Source organism: Macaca nemestrina, chromosome 11 (genome assembly GCF_043159975.1).
Source record: "Macaca nemestrina isolate mMacNem1 chromosome 11, mMacNem.hap1, whole genome shotgun sequence".
Lineage (NCBI taxonomy): Eukaryota > Metazoa > Chordata > Mammalia > Primates > Cercopithecidae > Macaca > Macaca nemestrina.
The window spans coordinates 112266782-112285967 of NC_092135.1; the positions used below are offsets into that span (position 1 = coordinate 112266782).

The following is a 19186-nucleotide window of genomic DNA, read 5'->3' on the forward strand; positions in this document are numbered from 1 at the left end:
ACTTTATTGTAGTTCCCTGCAGTCCCTTTGACAAGGATGGAGCACTGTCAGAGCTGCACTGGAGCTGGAGACAGGGATAGAGGACACTCAGGATGACAGCCCCCACCCAGAATCCCGGAGAGGAAAATTGCTATTGTTGAAAACATAATGAATGGATCTGGTCGTTTACTAAAGTACCTGAAGTCAGCTGCAGAAATTGGGAAGCATATGCTTGCTTCTGCTTCACTGTGGCCATTTAAAGCAATATAAATTTCATAAAATTCTCATTGAAAAAAATGACCAAAAAAAACCCTAATAATAGTAGGAAATGTTACCCATCTTTACATCCTCCACCATCAAGTCCAAGTAGTCAATACCCATGCCAGATAAGCACTGTGTGCCTATATGAGGTGATCATTAAAGAACAACGAGGAAATGACCACAGAAATCAACCGGTGTCTTCCCGAAGTCCTGTGGTCGCTGAGGAACACACCTGGGCTAATATCTATGTCCTTCCCTTATACCTCAATGCTTTTTCCACCTTGCCCTGTTGGAAAGTCTTGTCCATCACCTCTCATCCAGCATTCTCAAAGCAGCACAAAACTGTTTCAGAAGACTGAATGATTGTTACTATGTTCCTTCATATTAATTCCAGAAAAAGAATTCCAAAGCCAAATAATTCAAATGCTAAGTGTGATTTTTAAAGTTGTTTTTAAGCACTTTCTCTTAGGAATGTAAACTCTTTGAGGGCAGGATCTATGCCCTTTCATCATTGTGTTCATCAGACTTTATCATTCATTGTCTAGCATATGGTGGATGGATAAACCATCTCCATAAAGATATCTGATTTCTATTCCAACTACACAAGCTACTTATCTAGTATACACAGCCACCAAAATAATTCTTAAAACATGTGTCTCAGAATGAAAATCAAGCTTGAAGTCTTAAAGCAAGAACGATGTTGTCCTTGTTTGTTCTTTTGTAAGTTCTCTAAGGATACATAAAATTTACCTATACAATCTACCTCAGATAATGGCTTCTAGATGCTATTTAGAAATTGGCCCATTATACCAGATAAAAATCGTCTAAGATTATAATGCAAATCAGTCATCATAAAAAATGTATAATAAAGATTTAGAATTTATAAAAATTCTACTAAGCATTTATTTTATGTGAAAGAAAAATACATCCACAGTACGTACATAATTAAATGTAAATGTATGCTGAAAAAGTTCATAATCATGAAAAATACATATCTTGATGGACTACTTTTATTTGGCAACCTTTCCCTTCCAATATCTGTCTTAATATTAGAATAGATTAGAAATTATATCTACAGTCTCAACTCATTTTATGAAATATGAATAAGAGTAGGTATAGATAATTTATTTTCCCTCAGCTGTACATAAAGATAGATAATTACATCTTTCTAAAAAATTGAAGCTGGCCAGGCACGGTGGCTCACGCCTGTAATTCTAGCACTTTGGGAGGCCGAAGTGGGTGGATTGCTTGAGCTCAGGAGTTCGAAAACAGCCTGGGCAACACAGTGAAACCCCGTCTCTACTAAAAATACAAAAAAAATTAGCTGGGTATGGCGACGTGCACCTGTAGTCCCAGCTACTCGGAAAGCTGGGGCAGGAGAATTGTTTGAACCTGAGAGCCGGAGGTTGCAGCGAGCCGAGATCGTGCCACTGCACTCCAACCTGGGCAACAGAGCCAGACTCCATTGCCAAAAAATAAAAAAAAAATTAAAAAAAAAGATGTCATTGGGTCTCTTCTAACCTTTAACTTTATCTTTGTAGACTTTAATATTGTCAGCTAGTCCAACATAGTTATGCACTATTATTTGAAGGTGTTAATCCATTTTCCCAATATGTTTTGTGTTGTCATACCTCTTACATGCAGTATCAGTAAATATGGCTTTATCATTTGACAACATAAATTCCTCAGTGACGTTTTCAAAAGAATAAGGGTTTTTAACCATTTAGTTAAATAGAAATAAATTGATGATGGGAAATGTCTGTATTCTATATTCAATGTTTCTGTCAATCTAAAACTGCTCTAAGAAATAGAATTCATTTATTAAATTGATGTAGGAAAAGTTTAAAATAATTTACTGTTTACTTAAACTGCAATAGCAAAGGCAGGAGGATAACTTAACAACCTTACAGTTAGTTATTTTACAGGGTATGTTAACTGCCTTTCATCTTCCCTGAGTATAAGACAAGGAAGCAGACTTAAACTCTCATAAGAGAAGTGTAAGTTGTATAAAAAATAATTCTGATGATCAGAGTCTGTTAATAGTATTGAAACTTCTGGATTTCATATCCTGGATGCAGCTAATTAAATTATCTGGTATAGCTTAACGTTCTCTTGCCTAGAAACAAGAAGATAAATTAGTCAACACTTGGAAAACTGATCCAACTTCTTGTGACTATAATTCTATATTTCTCAGACTGGTTTGCTCAGCCCATTAAAACAGGGGCTTCATGAAATTAAGGTCACAGGTCTAATTCTTATTTCAACCTGTTAGCTTCCCTTTCTTCTGAGGGACATTACTCCAAACATCAGCCATTCATCTTGTAACTGTCATCCAGTCACAAAATTCACAAGACAACATACATGGAGTGGCCAGGCACTTACTCATTCCCACAATTCTCTGGAACATACTTCAGTGTGGGCTGGACTATCAGTGTCACAAGAAGATACATGACAACGCAGAGATGGCCCAGTGCAGTTTTTACTTGTCAAAATCATAGAAAGACTGTGGTTATCCTACAAATTCTGATTCACCTGTGTCAAGGAAAGGAAGGAAGCTTCAGAAGGTTGTTTTCTTTTCTCCTTTAGAGACTTACACCAAATTATTTTGAATTTGCATTTTTTCCAATCTTTAATTCTTGACCCAGTAAGAAGCCTCTCAACTCTAGTCACTGAATCTACCAAAATATTTTGTTTCAGAAAATAAGAAGAAAAGATTGCATTTTTCTAGATTTTTGAGAAGAATCTCCTTAATCATTGGTTATAAAAAATGAAAGTATAACACTGAACAAGTTAATATTACAAATAACAAAATAAATGCCCACTGTGTAAAAATAATGCAAAATTCATATTTCAAAGTTACCATAATTTAAATACATAGGTCTCTTAGAGTAAAAATCTCACAAAATGTGTGATGACATTTTTCAGGACATATGTGGCATCTTCTAATCAGATGCTAAATGTGATCTATTAACTATCATTTGGGTAGCTGCAGCCCTACATCGATTGTTTTATCCTGTTGATAAAATAAAAATTTACCTCAGGAATGACTCACTGGTTAGTAAAACTGAATTCTCTTAAGCTTAGGACTTGGGAAAATCAATAATTGGAAAGATAAATGTTTTGGGTCATAATGAAAAGCATGTATAATAAAATCCTCTATAAGAGCCTGAGGCATCATCCAAATTTATAGAAGTGGTAACTAAGTGTTCAAAGACAGGATAGAGGAAAGAAACCTAGAAACCTGGTTCAATGTCTTGAAATATTTGTCTCTTTAGAGTGATAAATGAGTTTTAATCAAATTGACTGTAGAAATAGAACCAAAAGGAACATTATTCTAAGTGGTATCAATAATCAAGGAAGAAAAGCCTGGTATTAAGAACTTACCATCTTTTCAATAATCCCTTAAGAAGAACCAAAGATTTGAACAAAACAAACTTGATTATAATATACAAGCTTGCCTATATTTATTTATAAAATATTCTCAAAGTGTAGTTTAATTTTAATAAACCTGTCTCCCTGAGTCAGGGCTCATAAAATTTAACTATAGAACCTAGCTTAATTTTTTTTTTGAGTCATATGTTAATGTAAGTCATTAATTAATCTCCTATATTGATGAATATAGTATGAACTATCTTTTTATAATATCTTTGATATATATTCACATAAAATGTTATAATGTGTTCTAAAGAATTAATTTCTGCCTATACGTTATATGTTACTAGTGTCTAGTTTAAGACTATATATCACTTCTTGTTTGGGAATTTATGTTTATATTTAAATGTCAATAACTGTCTTCACTAGCTCACAAATTACATGTAATTAGTGATTACAGGCAAATAATTTCCTAAAAATTTGAATGAAATGATTTTTTAAATTGTGTTATGAAATATCAAAAAATGTAGAGTTTGGATTGGCAATAGTAAATAGAACAGAGCATCTCCTTCTACCCATACCCCTTCTCTGACATCCTACAAATAGGAATGAAGGAGTTCCTCGAATCTTCACAGTCACCTTAGGGCCTGGGTCAGGTTTTACCACCAAGACACATATACTACAGAAAGACAGGAAAATATAATATGATCACCAGTAATGTTTCTAAAGTTCAAATTTAAAACTTTCATAGCCATTTATAAATTCTTGTATAAGTAATTTTAATCATAATGCATTGTGAATAACAAAAACTCCTACTGTAATAGCTTTCTTGGGAATCCACTCAATCAATTACATATGTATAGGAAATAAAGGAATGCCTTCAAATTATAAAAAATACTGAAAAATATTTAAATTGGATATATTTAAAATAATTACTTTTTCATATAAAATACCATAGATCAGAATCTGTATGAAAATTGAAAACATGACCTATTATTTATCAGCTCCCAATGCAATTATAAATAGATTTAATTGGCACTGGGATTTAAGGCTTACTTACTAGTGTGTAACTAATTAATAGAATTTTCAGCTCACTCAGCATGTGACTTCTTCAACGATAAGCTGAAGTTCTGAAAAACAATAAAGACTTAAAATGACTATGCACATGATTTTTAAATTACTCTCCATGTTTATGGAGTAATTGAGAAACAAACTAAGTCTCATAGTTTCTGAGGCGCTGATAGGAAGCCAAGTAAGGATTTAATATGATAAAAAACAAACCCACAAAAAATCATACATTAAAATACTACTAGTAAGATAAATAATTGCTATAAGTGAACTTCTATATTATTAAAACTTTTTGGAATGTAATTAAAATTAATTTTGGAGAATTTTTAAAAATAATTATGTAAGAATCAGTTTCTATTTTGAAAAGTATGTTATGACTACTAATGCTCCATTGATTTAAATAACACTGGAATTCTATATTTTATCATAATCATCTTTCTTACTGACATAGCTGAGTATTTTTATACTTTCATTAATGCCCTTTATGTATTTTTATCCTTTGTACACTAAACAAGACTTTGTTTAGAAATTTCTGTAGTCTTAACCTGCCTACCTCTTCTGAAATGTCTCCTTATTCTCTTTTTATCTCAAGCTTTCTATTAAAAAAGTATCTCTAACTTAATGCTTTCTTAACTACATTTCCAAACCTTTTACTATGCCAAGACATTCTTCAGATTCCTAGAACCATTGGTTGCTGTTCTTGTGTTCCAGTGTCCTTGAATTACTATCATCTGAATCTGCATTCTATCTATAAATTATGCATGTTGTTCAAACAGCACCTATAAACTTCTACTTCTGCATGCTCTTCCATAATTGCCAAATTACTGCACAAGAGTATTATTCTGACTATACAGCAGCATTCTGAAATCATGGATTTAGGATTTATATAGATTTATGTAGATGCTTTTAATATTCACGCTATTCCCAGCATATTTTCCCATCCTATATGCTGCAGTTCCCTGATTACCTGGCCCTTCTCCACCATCTCTTTCCCCTAGTCCTCAATGATAATGCAATTGTCTCCCATTAAACTGCCTTCTGCAATACCTTTTGTAGGGCCTAAGTCCTGTATCTTAATGATACATTTTTATAATTTGAAAACTCAGATGTTTAAAATGGGTATTAAATAAAATATAAGTCATTGAGCATTTTTCTCTATACAATCAAAAGAAGTAATAATATATTGGCTGAATGCTTTAGAGAAAGACTTGTAAATAGTCTGAAACATTTTTTCTTTAAAAAAACTATTTTGTATTTTAAAAGTACCTATTTTCCACACATAAAGGGAATAGCCATTGTTTTATAAAATATACTAAACATACATTCTAGTGTGTAGTTAAGACAGTGTCTGACCATCTGCCGGTAAAATTTCAGGGCATTTCAGGTCAACTCGAGCCAACAATTTTCAGTTCTCCAAATTAGGTATTCCTGTCAATATTGCATTACATTTGACATTTGCACTGTTTTACTGGGTTAGAGCCCTAAGCAGAGGAATTTTTTTTTAATTTACCTGATATGTGTTCAAATATTCCCTAGTACACTTCAAAGGGCCTAAAACATACGTTTTGAATGAATAAGTAATCAAATGCATAAATTTGCACTATGGAATTTATATGCACTGTTAAGACATCAAATGTACAGACAGATTTCTTGTATACACCCCCATTGTATGTGTATTTCAGCTTTTCCATACCTGGTAGTCATTTGGTATGCTTGGAAATTCCCAAGGATACAACTTATATCAACTGTTTCTAGGTCCTGAATTTTCTTCTAGAACCCTCTAGGAAGCACTATGTTGACAAACAAAAAAAAAAATGAGAGGTAATTAGGAGATATATGTTATCTTTCTACCTCTGCCTCTAACAGAGGGACTTTAGACAAAAATCCTTGGACTCCATAGTTTACAAACTCATAAATTATGAGGATATTGTTTATCTCTTAGTAGCTATAGCACATTGCATTTTCCAAAGTTGGCAGTAACAATATTTCTTATCCAACCTTCTCTTCCACAATGTCATGATGACATTCCTGTCATCAAGAGGTGAAATCCATGATCCCTCCCTTTGAATCTGGGTGGGCTTGGAACTCCCTTGTTACTAATAGAAGTGACAGAGTAACATTGAGTAACTTCAGAAGATTGATTAGAAATAGCCAAGTAATTCAGGCTTTGTATATGGACACATTTATGCAGGAACCCTGAGCATTCTATAAGCCCTTGTCTGTCCTGAGTCCACTGTGCTGCACAGAAGCCCAAACTAGATTCCAGAGAAAAACCAAGCAGAGCAGCCAGGCAGTCCTCAGCTTCTCCAGCCACTCACCATTGCAGCTTCAGCCAATGTCTGACTGCAGCCACAGGAGAGACTTTAAGCTAAAACCACCCAGCCAAGTCCTTTCTGAACTCCAGAGCTGTGGGGAATGTTAATTATAATAGAATACTTTTTGCTTTCAGCTGCTATATTTTGGAGATACTTGTGTTGCAGTATACAGTCTCGTTCCTGAGGTAAAGAAAAATGATTCCATGCCACAAATTGCTTCTTTATTCTTTGAAAAAAAAATAAAACCTTTCTAATTGCCTACATAAATGTTTTTGTCAGAGATATGTTAGTTAAGTGCCTTGAATTGTTTCAGGACAACATGCTATAACAATAATTTTGTTTATCATATCATGAACTCATTAAAAATAAAATGTTTTTTAGCTTAATTACACCAGGACACAACACCGCATCATAGGAGTAAACCACATTTAAATTGTAATTGAAAATGTAATTTCTGAGGGCTACAGGCTGGGTATGTATAGTCTACTCTTTGTGACTTTAATCCTAGCCTCCTTGAATCTTCATTAATGAAATCTATAAAGAATTTATCATATATCTCAGAAGAATCATGTGTTAAGTGTGACTGAGATGATATATTCCATCATGAATATATCCAAAAGAATATCTTTTAGGATATTCTTTTATGTCTTTTTTCCAAAAAACAAAACAAAAAAAAAGAATCCTGAATAGATCCATCTGAAGTCTAATAGGTTTTGTTTTATATTCTGTTTTTTACATATTGGATTAGTGTGGATATCTAGAATGTTAAGAGCCTCTTAAGGGACATAACTAATATTCATCAATGGATCCTTCACCTTTACTAAATATTGTCCCCATAACAGATGCTCAGTAAATGTTTGCTGACTGAATAAAAGCCTGCAAGAATCAGTGATTAATTAGAGTGTGACTTTAAAAGCTAGTCATACAAAGTATGTAGTTTTATACTTTGGTTAAGAAGATACAAGTTTATAGTTTGAGATGCTTCTTCTACTCCAAGGTCAACACACTGTCTGCAACCATAACTTTATAGCAAACACTGGCCTAGGTATATGGGAGGACAGGTACATTTTCATGAATCCAAGGTGAAATAAGAGCAGCTGATGTGACAAAAAATCAATGAGATCCAGGCATGGTGGCTCATGCCTGTAATCCCAGCACTTCAGGTAGCCAAGGTGGGAGGATTGCTTGAGGTTAGAAGTTTGAGACCAGCTTGGGCAACAGAGTGAGACCCTGCCTCTACAAAAAATAATTAGCTGGGCACAGTGGTATGTACCTGTAATCCAAGCTACTCAGTAGGATGCTGAAGCAGCAGGATGACTTAAGTCCAAGAGGTTGAGGCTGCAGTGTGCCATGATCACACTATTACGCTCCAGCGGGGACAACAGCAAGTCCATGTCTCAAAAGAAAAAAAAAATCAACAAGAAATCATAGAAGTTAAACTTATAGTCATTAAAATTAAAAAATACAAAATAGAGTAAGCTCTAGTTCAGATATAAAAGTATATTAAGGAATTCATCCAGAACACAGAAAACAAGATAGAAACATAAAAATATTGACACTATGCATCTAACAAGAGTGCTGGAACTAAGAGGTTAGAGGAAATTTTATTCACTCCAGAAATATTTACTGAATACCTACTATGTACTAGGCAATATTCTTCATTATTATTATTATTATTTTGAGGCAGAGTCTCACTCTGTCACCAGGCTGGAGTGCAGTGGTGCAGTCCCGGCTCACTGCAACCTCCGCCTCCTGGGTTCCGGCAATTCTCCTGCCTCAGCCTCCTGAGTAGCTGGGACTACAGGCGCATGACACCACACCCAGCTAATTTTTGTATTTTTTACTAGAGATACGGTTTCACCATGTTGACCAGGTTGGTCTTGATCTCTTGACCTCATGATCCACCTGCCTTGGCGTCCCAAAATGCTGGGATTACAGGCATGAGCCCCTGCGCCCGGCTGTGCTAGGCACTATTCTAAACACTTGATTTTGCAATGAAAAAGCCCACAAAAATCCTCCTGAGATTTTAATTTTAGAAGAGGGTGGAATAAGTTAATAAACAAATGAACAAATAAGTATATAAAGTATAGAAGTAATTAATTGATACTATGCAAAAATCAATGCATAGTAAGAGAATAGCAAGTGACAAAGAAAGTGATATTTGAGACAAGATGGTCAGGGAAGGACTCTCGGATATAGTTAAATTTATAGAAAAACTGGAACGACCTGATGATATAAGTTTTGCAAATATCTGGGAGAAGACTGTTCTAAAACCTGGAACCACAGCAGATAAAAGTTTTAAGGCAAGAATCGTTTTGGCATACTTGAAAAACAAAAGATAATGTGGCAGAGAAAGCATATTTGAGGAAATGATAGGTAAGTATTTTCAGAGTTGAAGAAAACCATGAGCCCGCAGATTGATAGCACCCTCTGAAGGCAAAGAAATATAAATTTATACCCAAACACACTATATGGGACTGAAGAATGTGAAAAATAAGGAAAGAAATCCTCAAAGCTATCAGAGTTATCAGAAAAACTACGTGAAAATTCAGACAGATTGCCCACAATCAAGTACCAGATAAAGGCCAATAAACAGAGTTATTTTGAAAGTCATGATGGACAAACTAATCCAGATTTTTATTAAAATAAAAATGCATTTTAAAATTCAAAAGTGAAGACAAAGACATTGTTCGGCCTAAAAGTTAACTGTTTACCACCCACCCCACAGATGGACACTAGAAGAAGGAGAAGGAAGAGGAGGGAAAGGAGAAGGAGGAAAGATAGGGATGGGGAGGAGAAGAAGAGGAAGGAAGAGGAGGTGGGGAGGAGGGGAAATCAGACATAACAGTACTCACAGAAATGAATAACATGTCAATAAATTCAGTTAACTAGTAACTGTAAAAAAACAAATTACTTTTATATGAAAAGTAAACACGATTGACAATAACAAGATGGAAAGTAAAATCACACTATGATTTGCATCACATTTAGCAGGAAAATAAAAATAATGGAAAAACACATAAACATTTAAAACTGTTTAGACTGATACACATGGTGGATATAACAGTATTTCTAGTAGTAGTAAAAAGTGTAGTTCAAACATACAAATTTTTAAAATTATAAATATTGCTGATTTGAAGCCTCCTAAATACATAACATTTTGAGAAAAAGTAGATTTAAGTACTATATTAGTTAGAAGAAGACTAGCTATGTTACAGTAACAACTAAAACTCTAATCTCAGTGCGTTAACCATGATGAAAGTTTATTTTTCACTCACGTACTGTCTGATGTGACTAGCTAGCTCTTCTTGGTAGCTTTCTTCCAGTGATGACAACAATTCAGTTCAGTTGACGTTCACTTTGCAACTCAAACATTGTGAATTTTCTTCTAGCCATGAGGTTAGAAAAGCACAGAAAACTTACTTTATTTCTTAAGTGCCTCAGACCAGCAATTATATATCACTTTCACTCACATTCTCATTGACAGGAATAATTCACATGGCCATAACCCAACTGCAAGAAAGTCTATAAAAGATAGGAGCACTCATAGATGTTTGATAAGCATTTTCTCTGCCACATTTATTGACAATTATCATTTCATATGAAAAAGTTACATATGTTTCTGAAAAACAAATTCAAAGAAAGTTAAAAGTAACTAAATCTCTTCAATATGTAAATAGAAACCATTCAGAGGGGAATATTATGGATTTTTGGATAGAATTTTATGTTAAATATATTTTTAAGTATTTACAAAGAATACAAGTTAGCAAAATGAATGAATTAACAAATTCTCTAATATTCAGTTTCTTAAATCTAACCAAATTGAATAAATTCAATATTTTAATATGTACAAAAGGAAGAAAACAAGTGAAAAGTTTTCTAATTCAATAACTTTTTATAAAATAAAAAATAACTTATATTTGCAATATAAAATAAAAGCTCCTTTAGAAAGAAATATATAAATATTTATTTCCATTTATACAGTATATATAATATATTTATATATAAAGAAATATATATAAATTATATATATTTCTTTCTAAAGGAGCTTTGATATATATATGTATATATATCTATAGTCAAACTTTTAAGTTTAGAAAGGCAAAGCAGAGTTTAAACCAGAAGCACTTTTGTTACTCATTTCTCTAAAATGAATTGTCTAATTCTGTCAGATTCTGATTATTTTAATGATTTGTTCCACTTCATAATGTTGGAAAAATATGCTCCCTCATACTAAATAGTTAGAAATTTAGCTTCAAACTACCTTAGCCATTAAAAAGCCTTTTTTCTATCTAATATGCACATAAAGCACTATTGTTATTACAGCTAATGAATACAGTTAAATAGAAACATTTACAGATTTCTTTTTCCCTTACCTGGGACATATTTTTTCATGTATTTTCCTATGATAAGTTACAATGTCGATTGTAACATCATGAATAAATACAAGTTAGGGTTTGGGTGAATACATTTACATACACACACACACACACACACACACACCCCTACAGACACACTTAATATTGTACTCAGACTTTGGGATCTGAGTAAATCTAAGGCTACTGTGTTGCAGAAAGATAAACAAAAGTCACTGCAAAGCTATAGAAGAAGTATGAGGTCAATTTCAAGAATTAAAAGTAATGATAATAGGCAAAAGATAAAGATTAGAAGAACTGAGGGTTTGCTTTTCCTCTCACATTTATTTCTGTGACACAAAAATGAACATTTCTTAAAAATCTTAAATAACCTTAATAACTGAGTACTAGTAATAAAAATTATTGATAACTGAGTACAACTGATAAAGATTATGACAAGTCTTGTGTGGTTATATTTCATGTGTTAATACTCAATATATGTAAAATTTGATTTAAAAAATTATCAGCAAATTCATTTCATGTTTTGTGACTAAAGATGCACATTACTGAATTGCATGGTTTTCTCATTTATGTATTTCAAGAACAATGTCACTGCAGGGGGCTTCCTCTGTGTCCAAGAAATGTACTCCTATAAAGTGCTTGCTTGCTTTGATTCACTGCCTCAGACGTGTTCCACTATATCTGTTTGCATCTGTTTTTTAGTTCAAGGTTAAATTATTCATACCTGAAAGACAGCACAAATTGCTGAAAAGTAGGGTCTAAGTAGCCAAGGCGATGTTTATTTCTGTCTGCTGAAAATGTTAGGCGTAAAATAGTGATAAAGTAGTAGAATACCTTTAGTTTATTGTTTCCTTTTAAATTCTGAGGAATTGCATCTGACTAATAATCTTAAATGAATTGACCTGATGCTTTGAATATTATCATTTTGCTTTTACATGGATGATTTTAAAAGATGTCTACTCTGTAAGTAAAATTTTATTATGTCTAGTCATAAAAATGTGCTCGGAGGAATGTATTTCCCATTTTTATAGGCAAGGTCTGTAAAAATATAAAATGAAATTCTTTGAAATTTTGAGAATCACATCTGTTTCCCAAGGGCAGTATGGAATGATGGTATAAAGAACACTGGATTTGCTTGCAAACCCTAAGATGTTGACATTTTGTGAAATAGAAATATTCACAGTTTTAAAATTTTTTTTTAAATTTTGTAGCTCTTCCTTTGTTATTTTTTATTTCAGTTTTTTATTAGTTATTATACTTTAAGTTCTGGGGTACATGTGCAGAATGTTCAGGTTTGTTACATAGGTATACACGTGCCATGGTGGTTTGCTGCACCCGTCAACCCGTCATCTGCATTAGGTATTCTCCTAATGCTATCCCTCCTCTAGCCCCCCACCCCACAACAGTATGTGATGTTCCCCTCCCTGTGTTTATGTGTTCTCATTGTTCAACTCCCACTTATGAGTGAGAATATGTCTTTTTTGGTTTTCTGTTCTTGTGTTAGTTTGCTGAGAATTATGGTTTTCAGCTTCATCCATGTCCCTGCAAAGGAAATGAACTCATCCTTTTTTATAGCTGCATAGTGTTCCATGGTGTATATGTGTCACATTTTCTTAATCCAGTCTATCATTGATGGACGTTTGGGTTGGTTCCAAGTCTTTGCTATTGTGAATAGTGCCACAATAAACATAAGCGTGCATGTGTCTTTACAGCAGAGTGATTTATAATCCTTTGGACATATATCCAGCAATGAGATTGCTGGGTCAAATGGTATTTCTAAGTTCTAGAACCTTGAGAAATCGCCACACTATCTTCCACAATGGCTGAACTAATTTACACTCTCACCAACAGTGTAAAAGTGTTCCTATTTCTCCATATCCTCCCCAGCATCTGTTGTTTCCTGACTTTTTAATGGTCGCCATTCTAAGTGGCATGAAATAGTATCTCATTGTGGTTTTGATTTGCATTTCTCTAATGACCAGTGATGATGAACTTTTTTTCATATGTTTGTTGGCTGCATAAATGTCTTCTTTTGAAAAGAATCTGTCCATATGCTTTGCCCACTTTTTGATGGGGTTGTTTGTTTCTTTTTCTTGTAAATTTGTTTAAGTTCTTTGTAGATTCTGGATATCAACCCTTTGTCAGATGGATAGATTGCAAAAAATTTCTCCCATTCTGTAGGTTGCCTGTTCCCTCTGATGATAGTTTCTTTTGCTGTGCAGAAGCTCTTTAGTTTAATTAGATTCCATTTGTCAATTTTGGCTTTTGTTGCCATTGCTTTTGGTGTTTTAGTTATGAAGTGTTTGTCCATGCCCATGTCCTGAATGGTATTGCCTAGGTTTTCTTCTAGAGTTTTTATGGTTATAGGTTTTACATTTAAGTCTTTAATCCATCTTGAGTTAATTTTTGTATAAGGTGTAAGGAAGGGGTCCAGTTTCACTTTTCTGCATATGGCTAGCCAGTTTTCCCATTACCATTTATTAAATAGGGAATCCTTTCCCCATTGCTTGTTTTTATCAGGTTCATCAAAGGTCAGATTGTTTTAGATATGTGGTATTATTTCTGAGACATCTGTTCTGTTCTATTGGTCTATATATCTCTTTTGGTACCAGTACCATGCTGTTTTGATTACTGTACCCTTGTAGTATAGTTTGAAGTCAGGTAGAGTGATGCCTCCAGCTTTGTTCTTTTTGCTTACTGCTGTGTTGGCTATGCAGGCTCTTTTTTGGGTTCATATGAAATTTAAAGTCATTTTTTCCAATTCTGTGAAGAAAGTCAATGGGAGATTGATGGGGATAGCATTGAATCTATAAATTACTTTGGGCAATATGGCCATTTTCACAATATTAATTCTTCCTATCCATTAGCATGGAATATTTTTCCATTTGTTTGTGTCCTCTTTTATTTTGTTGAGCAGTGGTTTGTAGTTTTCTTGAAGAGGTCCTTCACATCCCTTGTAAGTTGGATTCCTAGGTATTTTATTCTCTTTGTAGCAATTGTGAATGGGAGTCACTCATGATTTGGCTCTCTGTTTGTCTGTTACTGGTATATAGGAATGCTTGCGATTTTTACCCATTAATTTTGTATCCTGACGCTTTGCTGAAGTTGCTTATCAGCTTAAGGAGATTTTGGGCTGAGATGATGTGGTTCTAAATATACAATCATGTCATCTGCAAACAGAGACAATTTAACTTCTTTTCTTCCTATTTGAATGTGCTTTCTTTCTTTCTTTTGCCTGATTGCCCTGGCCAGAACTTCCAATATTGTGTTGAATAGGAGTGGTGAGAGAGGGCATCCTTGTCTTGTGCTGGTTTTCAAAGGGAATGCTTCCAGTTTTTGCCCATTCAGTATGATATTGGCTGTAGGTTTGTCATAAATAGCTCTTACTATTTTGAGATACGTTCCATCAATATCTAGTTTATTGAGCATTTTTAACATGAAGGGCTGTTGAATTTAGGCTGGGTGTATATCTTAAAACAATCGGTCAGCTTAGTCAGTGAACAGTGTTTGACAGACCTGAATAGCCAAATTAGGAAAAAGGATTGCAAGTTTATGTAAGTTCCTTGAGAAGGAAGATAGTTTTCCACTGAGTTTCGTTGATTCCTTTCTTACTTATCTTTTGTTTCTATTTGTTTGAGGAAACGATGTAAACTTAGGTGTTACTAAGTTTTTTAAACAAAAACTAATTATAGTCATATTTATAACTAAGCTAAAAGATATATTTAGTTAGGGGGAAATCTCATTTTTATTTTCTAATTTTGAGAGGTATTTTTAAAACTAAGATTGGGTTTTTAATGAATTGTAAAAATCTATTGATGTTATTCTTTTAACTGAAGGGTGTAAGACAAAAATAAAATAAAATAAAATAAAATAAAATAAAATAAAATAAAATAAAATAAAAATAAAATAAAATCGCTGGGTTTGGAATTGAAAACAAGGATCCAGTGCTGGTTTTGACACTTGATAGCCTGAGGGAATAGTGGTGGAACTTCCTGCATCTATAAAATGTGAGGAAAACGCATTTTAATATGCATAATAAACTAACACAGTCTTCCATTACCAATGCTTATTATCATTGTTGCTTTAACATGAGAGTATTCTCACTATATCAAAGTTACTAGCATAAAATCAATCATCAGTGAATCCATTATCAATATATTCAGTGTCTATCTGGCATCTTTGTCTTGCTAGTGTACCCACCTCCTCCTTTTGGTGGTGTCACTGGCTCTTTCCTTCACGGAACACATTCTGTGATGTGGGCAGATTTATTTCTTCTGTAGCCAATGGCATAAAAATTAATTAGAATGTCTGTCACTCTGGCCCCAAGGTTTTTCTAACATAAAGAAATGTTGAAAATTTTACTACCGAATAGCCATCTCCCACCACCTTCAATCCACAATCAACATTTTATTATGGCTAATTTATCCATTTATCTATCTTCCTACCCTACATTAATGCATTTTATGTTTTGATGCATTTAAAAGTGACTTGCAAGTATCAATACAGTTACTCTAAACACTTCAACACATATCGATTAGAGTTTAATATTTCCATGAGGCAGTGCAACTCAAATCTCTACCAGATATGGAATTGCATTATCCCAGATAATTGTTCTCTCATGCCCCTTTTCACTCAATCTCCATCTACATCTCTCAGCTGCAATCATTACCAGGGTGGTTTTCAACCATAGATTAGTTTTTGCCTATAGTAGAGCTGCAAATGTAATCTTTTGTGTAGATTTCTTCATATGTGTTATTGTGTATACCAGTAGTTTATCCCTTTTTGTTTCTGAGTAGTAGTCTATTGTATGAATATATTGGTTTGTTTATCAGTTACCCTATTAATGGGGGCATGAGGTGTTTTTGGTTTTCAGATATTATCAATAAAGCTTCTGTGAACATTCTTCTACATAGTCTCTCCTGCAGGTGTTTTCATTTCTCATGAGTAAATATTGAGAAATGAAAAGCCTGTCATAAGGCAGGTATAGGTTTAAAATTATCCCAACTTTTCTCGTAGTAAGGGTATAATGTTATATTTCCACAGTAATTTGTAGAAGTTTCAATTCCACATTCTCACCATCATTTGGTGTGTCAATAATTTTAAGTTTAGCTATTCTGGAGGGTGAATATTAGTATCTAATAGTAGTTTTATTTTACCTTTCTGTGATGCCTAATGATGTTGAGCACCTATTCATGCACTTATTGGCCATTCATACACCTTTTTAAATGATGAACCTACTCAATATTTTGCCCATTTTTAATTGGCTTCTTTGTCTTTTTATTGCTGAGCAGAAGAATTTAGTTATTTATCGTAGACATCAGTCCTTTGTCAGATATATGTTTAGCAAATTGTTTTTTTCTAGTTTATGGCTGGCTCATTTATTTCTTTTCTTTTTTACGGTTAGAGCCTCTTAGGACCTATCCTAGAAAAACCTCTGTCTACTTCTAATTTGAAAAAGTATTCTCCTTTGCTGCTTTCTAAAAGCCTTATAGTTTTAATATATAGATCTAAGATTCATCTGAAATTAACTTTTCAGTATGGTACAAATCTGGGCAAGAGTTTGTTGTTGTTGTTGTTGATTGTTACCTGATTATTCCAGCACCATGTGTTTAAAACAAACAACAACAACAAAAACCCTTAGCTGTCCACACTGGGTTCCTTTTGTGCCTTTATTAAATATGAAATGGTTGTATATATGGGTCTGTTTTCTTGCCTCTTATTACATTGATCTGCTGTCAATTTTTATGCCACTACCACACTTTCATTAGTGTAGCATTATAATAAGTCTTAAAGTCATATGGTAGAAGTCCTCCAAAGCTGTTTTTCTTTTCAAGATTGTCTTGACTATTCAAGACTTTTATTTTTTTGCATTTCTATATAAATTTTAGAAACATCTTGTCAATTTCTTTAAATAATTATGGTAACTCTTATTGTGTGGAATATATAGATTAATTTGGGGATAATTATTATCTATTTTGTATCTTGCAATCCATGGAAATGATGAATCCCATGATTTATTTATGTGTTCTTTAATTTCTCTAAGCAATTTTTGTAGTTTTCGGTGTAAACCTCAAATATTGTCTTAAATGCATTCTTAAGTAATAGCATGTATTTTCATACTTTTATAAATAGAATTGTTTTATTTAATTTTTAAAGTGATGCTAGTATAGAAAAAAATGTGACAAATTTTTGTATATTTAGCTTATAGCCTGTGACCTTGGTCATTTCACTTATTAATCATAATAGTTGTGTTGTCAAGTTCTTAGCATCTTCTTCAGAAACAATCGTGGTATCTGCAAGTAGAATTTTATTTCTTTCCACTTGTTGTGACTTTATTTCTTATTACACTCTTAAGACCTCCAGTAAAATGTTGAATAGAAATGATGTGAATAGGTATTCTGACTTTTTCCCCATTATATGTTAAAACACTCAACATATGAACATGAAATATGATTGTAATTGTAGCTTTTAATAGCTTCTTAATTTGCTAAGAGTATTATGAATGAGTGTTTATCATCAAATGCTTTTCTACATTCATTGAAATGATCGTGTAATTTTTTCTTGTTTATTCTCTTCATATGGTGAGTGATAATGATTTTTGAATGTTAAGCCAGTCTTGAACTTCTGTAAAACAGACACGATAAACAACATGATCATGATGCGTTGTTCTTTTTATATATTACTGAATTAATTTAACAATATTTTCAAGGGATGTAAAGGACATTAATATATGGATTTATATTTTGCAAGTGTTGTATTAATGGTATTGTTGCCTTCATAAAACCAATTGGAAAATGTTCTCTCCTCACTCTATTTGATGAAAGAGTTTGTTTGGATTGATGCTATTTCTTCCTTAAATGTTTGCTAGCATTCACTACTGAAACCATATGAGCCTATAGTTTTTCTTTATAGAAATGTTTTGATAACAAATGTATATATAGCAGATGTAGAGTTTCTCAGATTTTATTATTCATTTCACGTTAGTTTTTATAAAATTTATTTTTCAAGAAATGTGTTCATTGCATCTATGTTGTAGAATTTGTTGGCATGTGCTAGATTTTTTTTTTAATTTCAATAGATTTTGGGGAACAGGTGATTTTTGGTTATGTAGATAAGTTCTTTAGTGGTGATTTCTAGATTTTGATGCACCCATCACCAGAGCAGTGTACATTGCACCCAATATGTAGTCTTTTATTCCTCACCCCCCTCCCACTCTTCTTCCCAAATCCCCAAAGTCAATTATATAATTCTTAAGCCTTTGCATCCTCCTAGCTTAGCTCCCACTTATAGGTGAGAACAAATGATATTTGGTTTTCCGTTCCTGAGTTACTTCATGTAGAATAAGGGTCTCCAACCTCATCCAAGTTGCTGCAAATGCCATTATTTTGTTCTTTTTTGTGGCTGAGTAGTATCCCATGGTATATATATACACCTCATTTTCCCTATTCATTTTTAAGTTGATGGGCATTTCGACTGGTTTCATATTTTTGCAGTTGTGAACTGTGCTGCCATAAACATGTGTGAGCAAGTGTCTTTTTCATGTAGTGCCCTCTTTTGCTTTGGGTAGATACTCAATAGATATCTTAATATTGTACCACAGGTTCCTGAGACACTGTTTATTATTTTTCAATCTTTTACGTTTTTATTCTTCAGATTGGATTATTTATATTAGTATATATTCAGCCACCTTCCTTTCTTCAGTTTTCTCTTCCTTCAGTCATCTCCACTCTATTAATCCTATCTAGTGAATTTTTCATTTCAGATATTGAATTTTTCTATTTCAATTTGGTATTTTATATAGTTTCAATTTCCCTA

General features: G+C 33.2%; 1 protein-coding gene across 3 annotated transcripts in view; it reads left to right on the forward strand.

The window, feature by feature from the left end:
- LOC105481157 (sperm associated antigen 16) overlaps positions 1–19186 on the forward strand; it is a 1164883-nt gene that overhangs the window by 989143 nt on the left and 156554 nt on the right. Inside the window, exon 16 of one of the 3 annotated variants that reach the window (XM_071073329.1) lies at positions 7130–7275. The exons of the other annotated variants lie outside the window; for them this stretch is intronic. Coding sequence (XP_070929430.1) covers positions 7130–7179 — 50 coding nt within the window. The 3' untranslated portion in view covers positions 7180–7275. Of the gene's footprint in view, positions 1–7129; positions 7276–19186 lie in introns of those variants that run through there. 3 annotated transcript variants of the gene reach the window in all.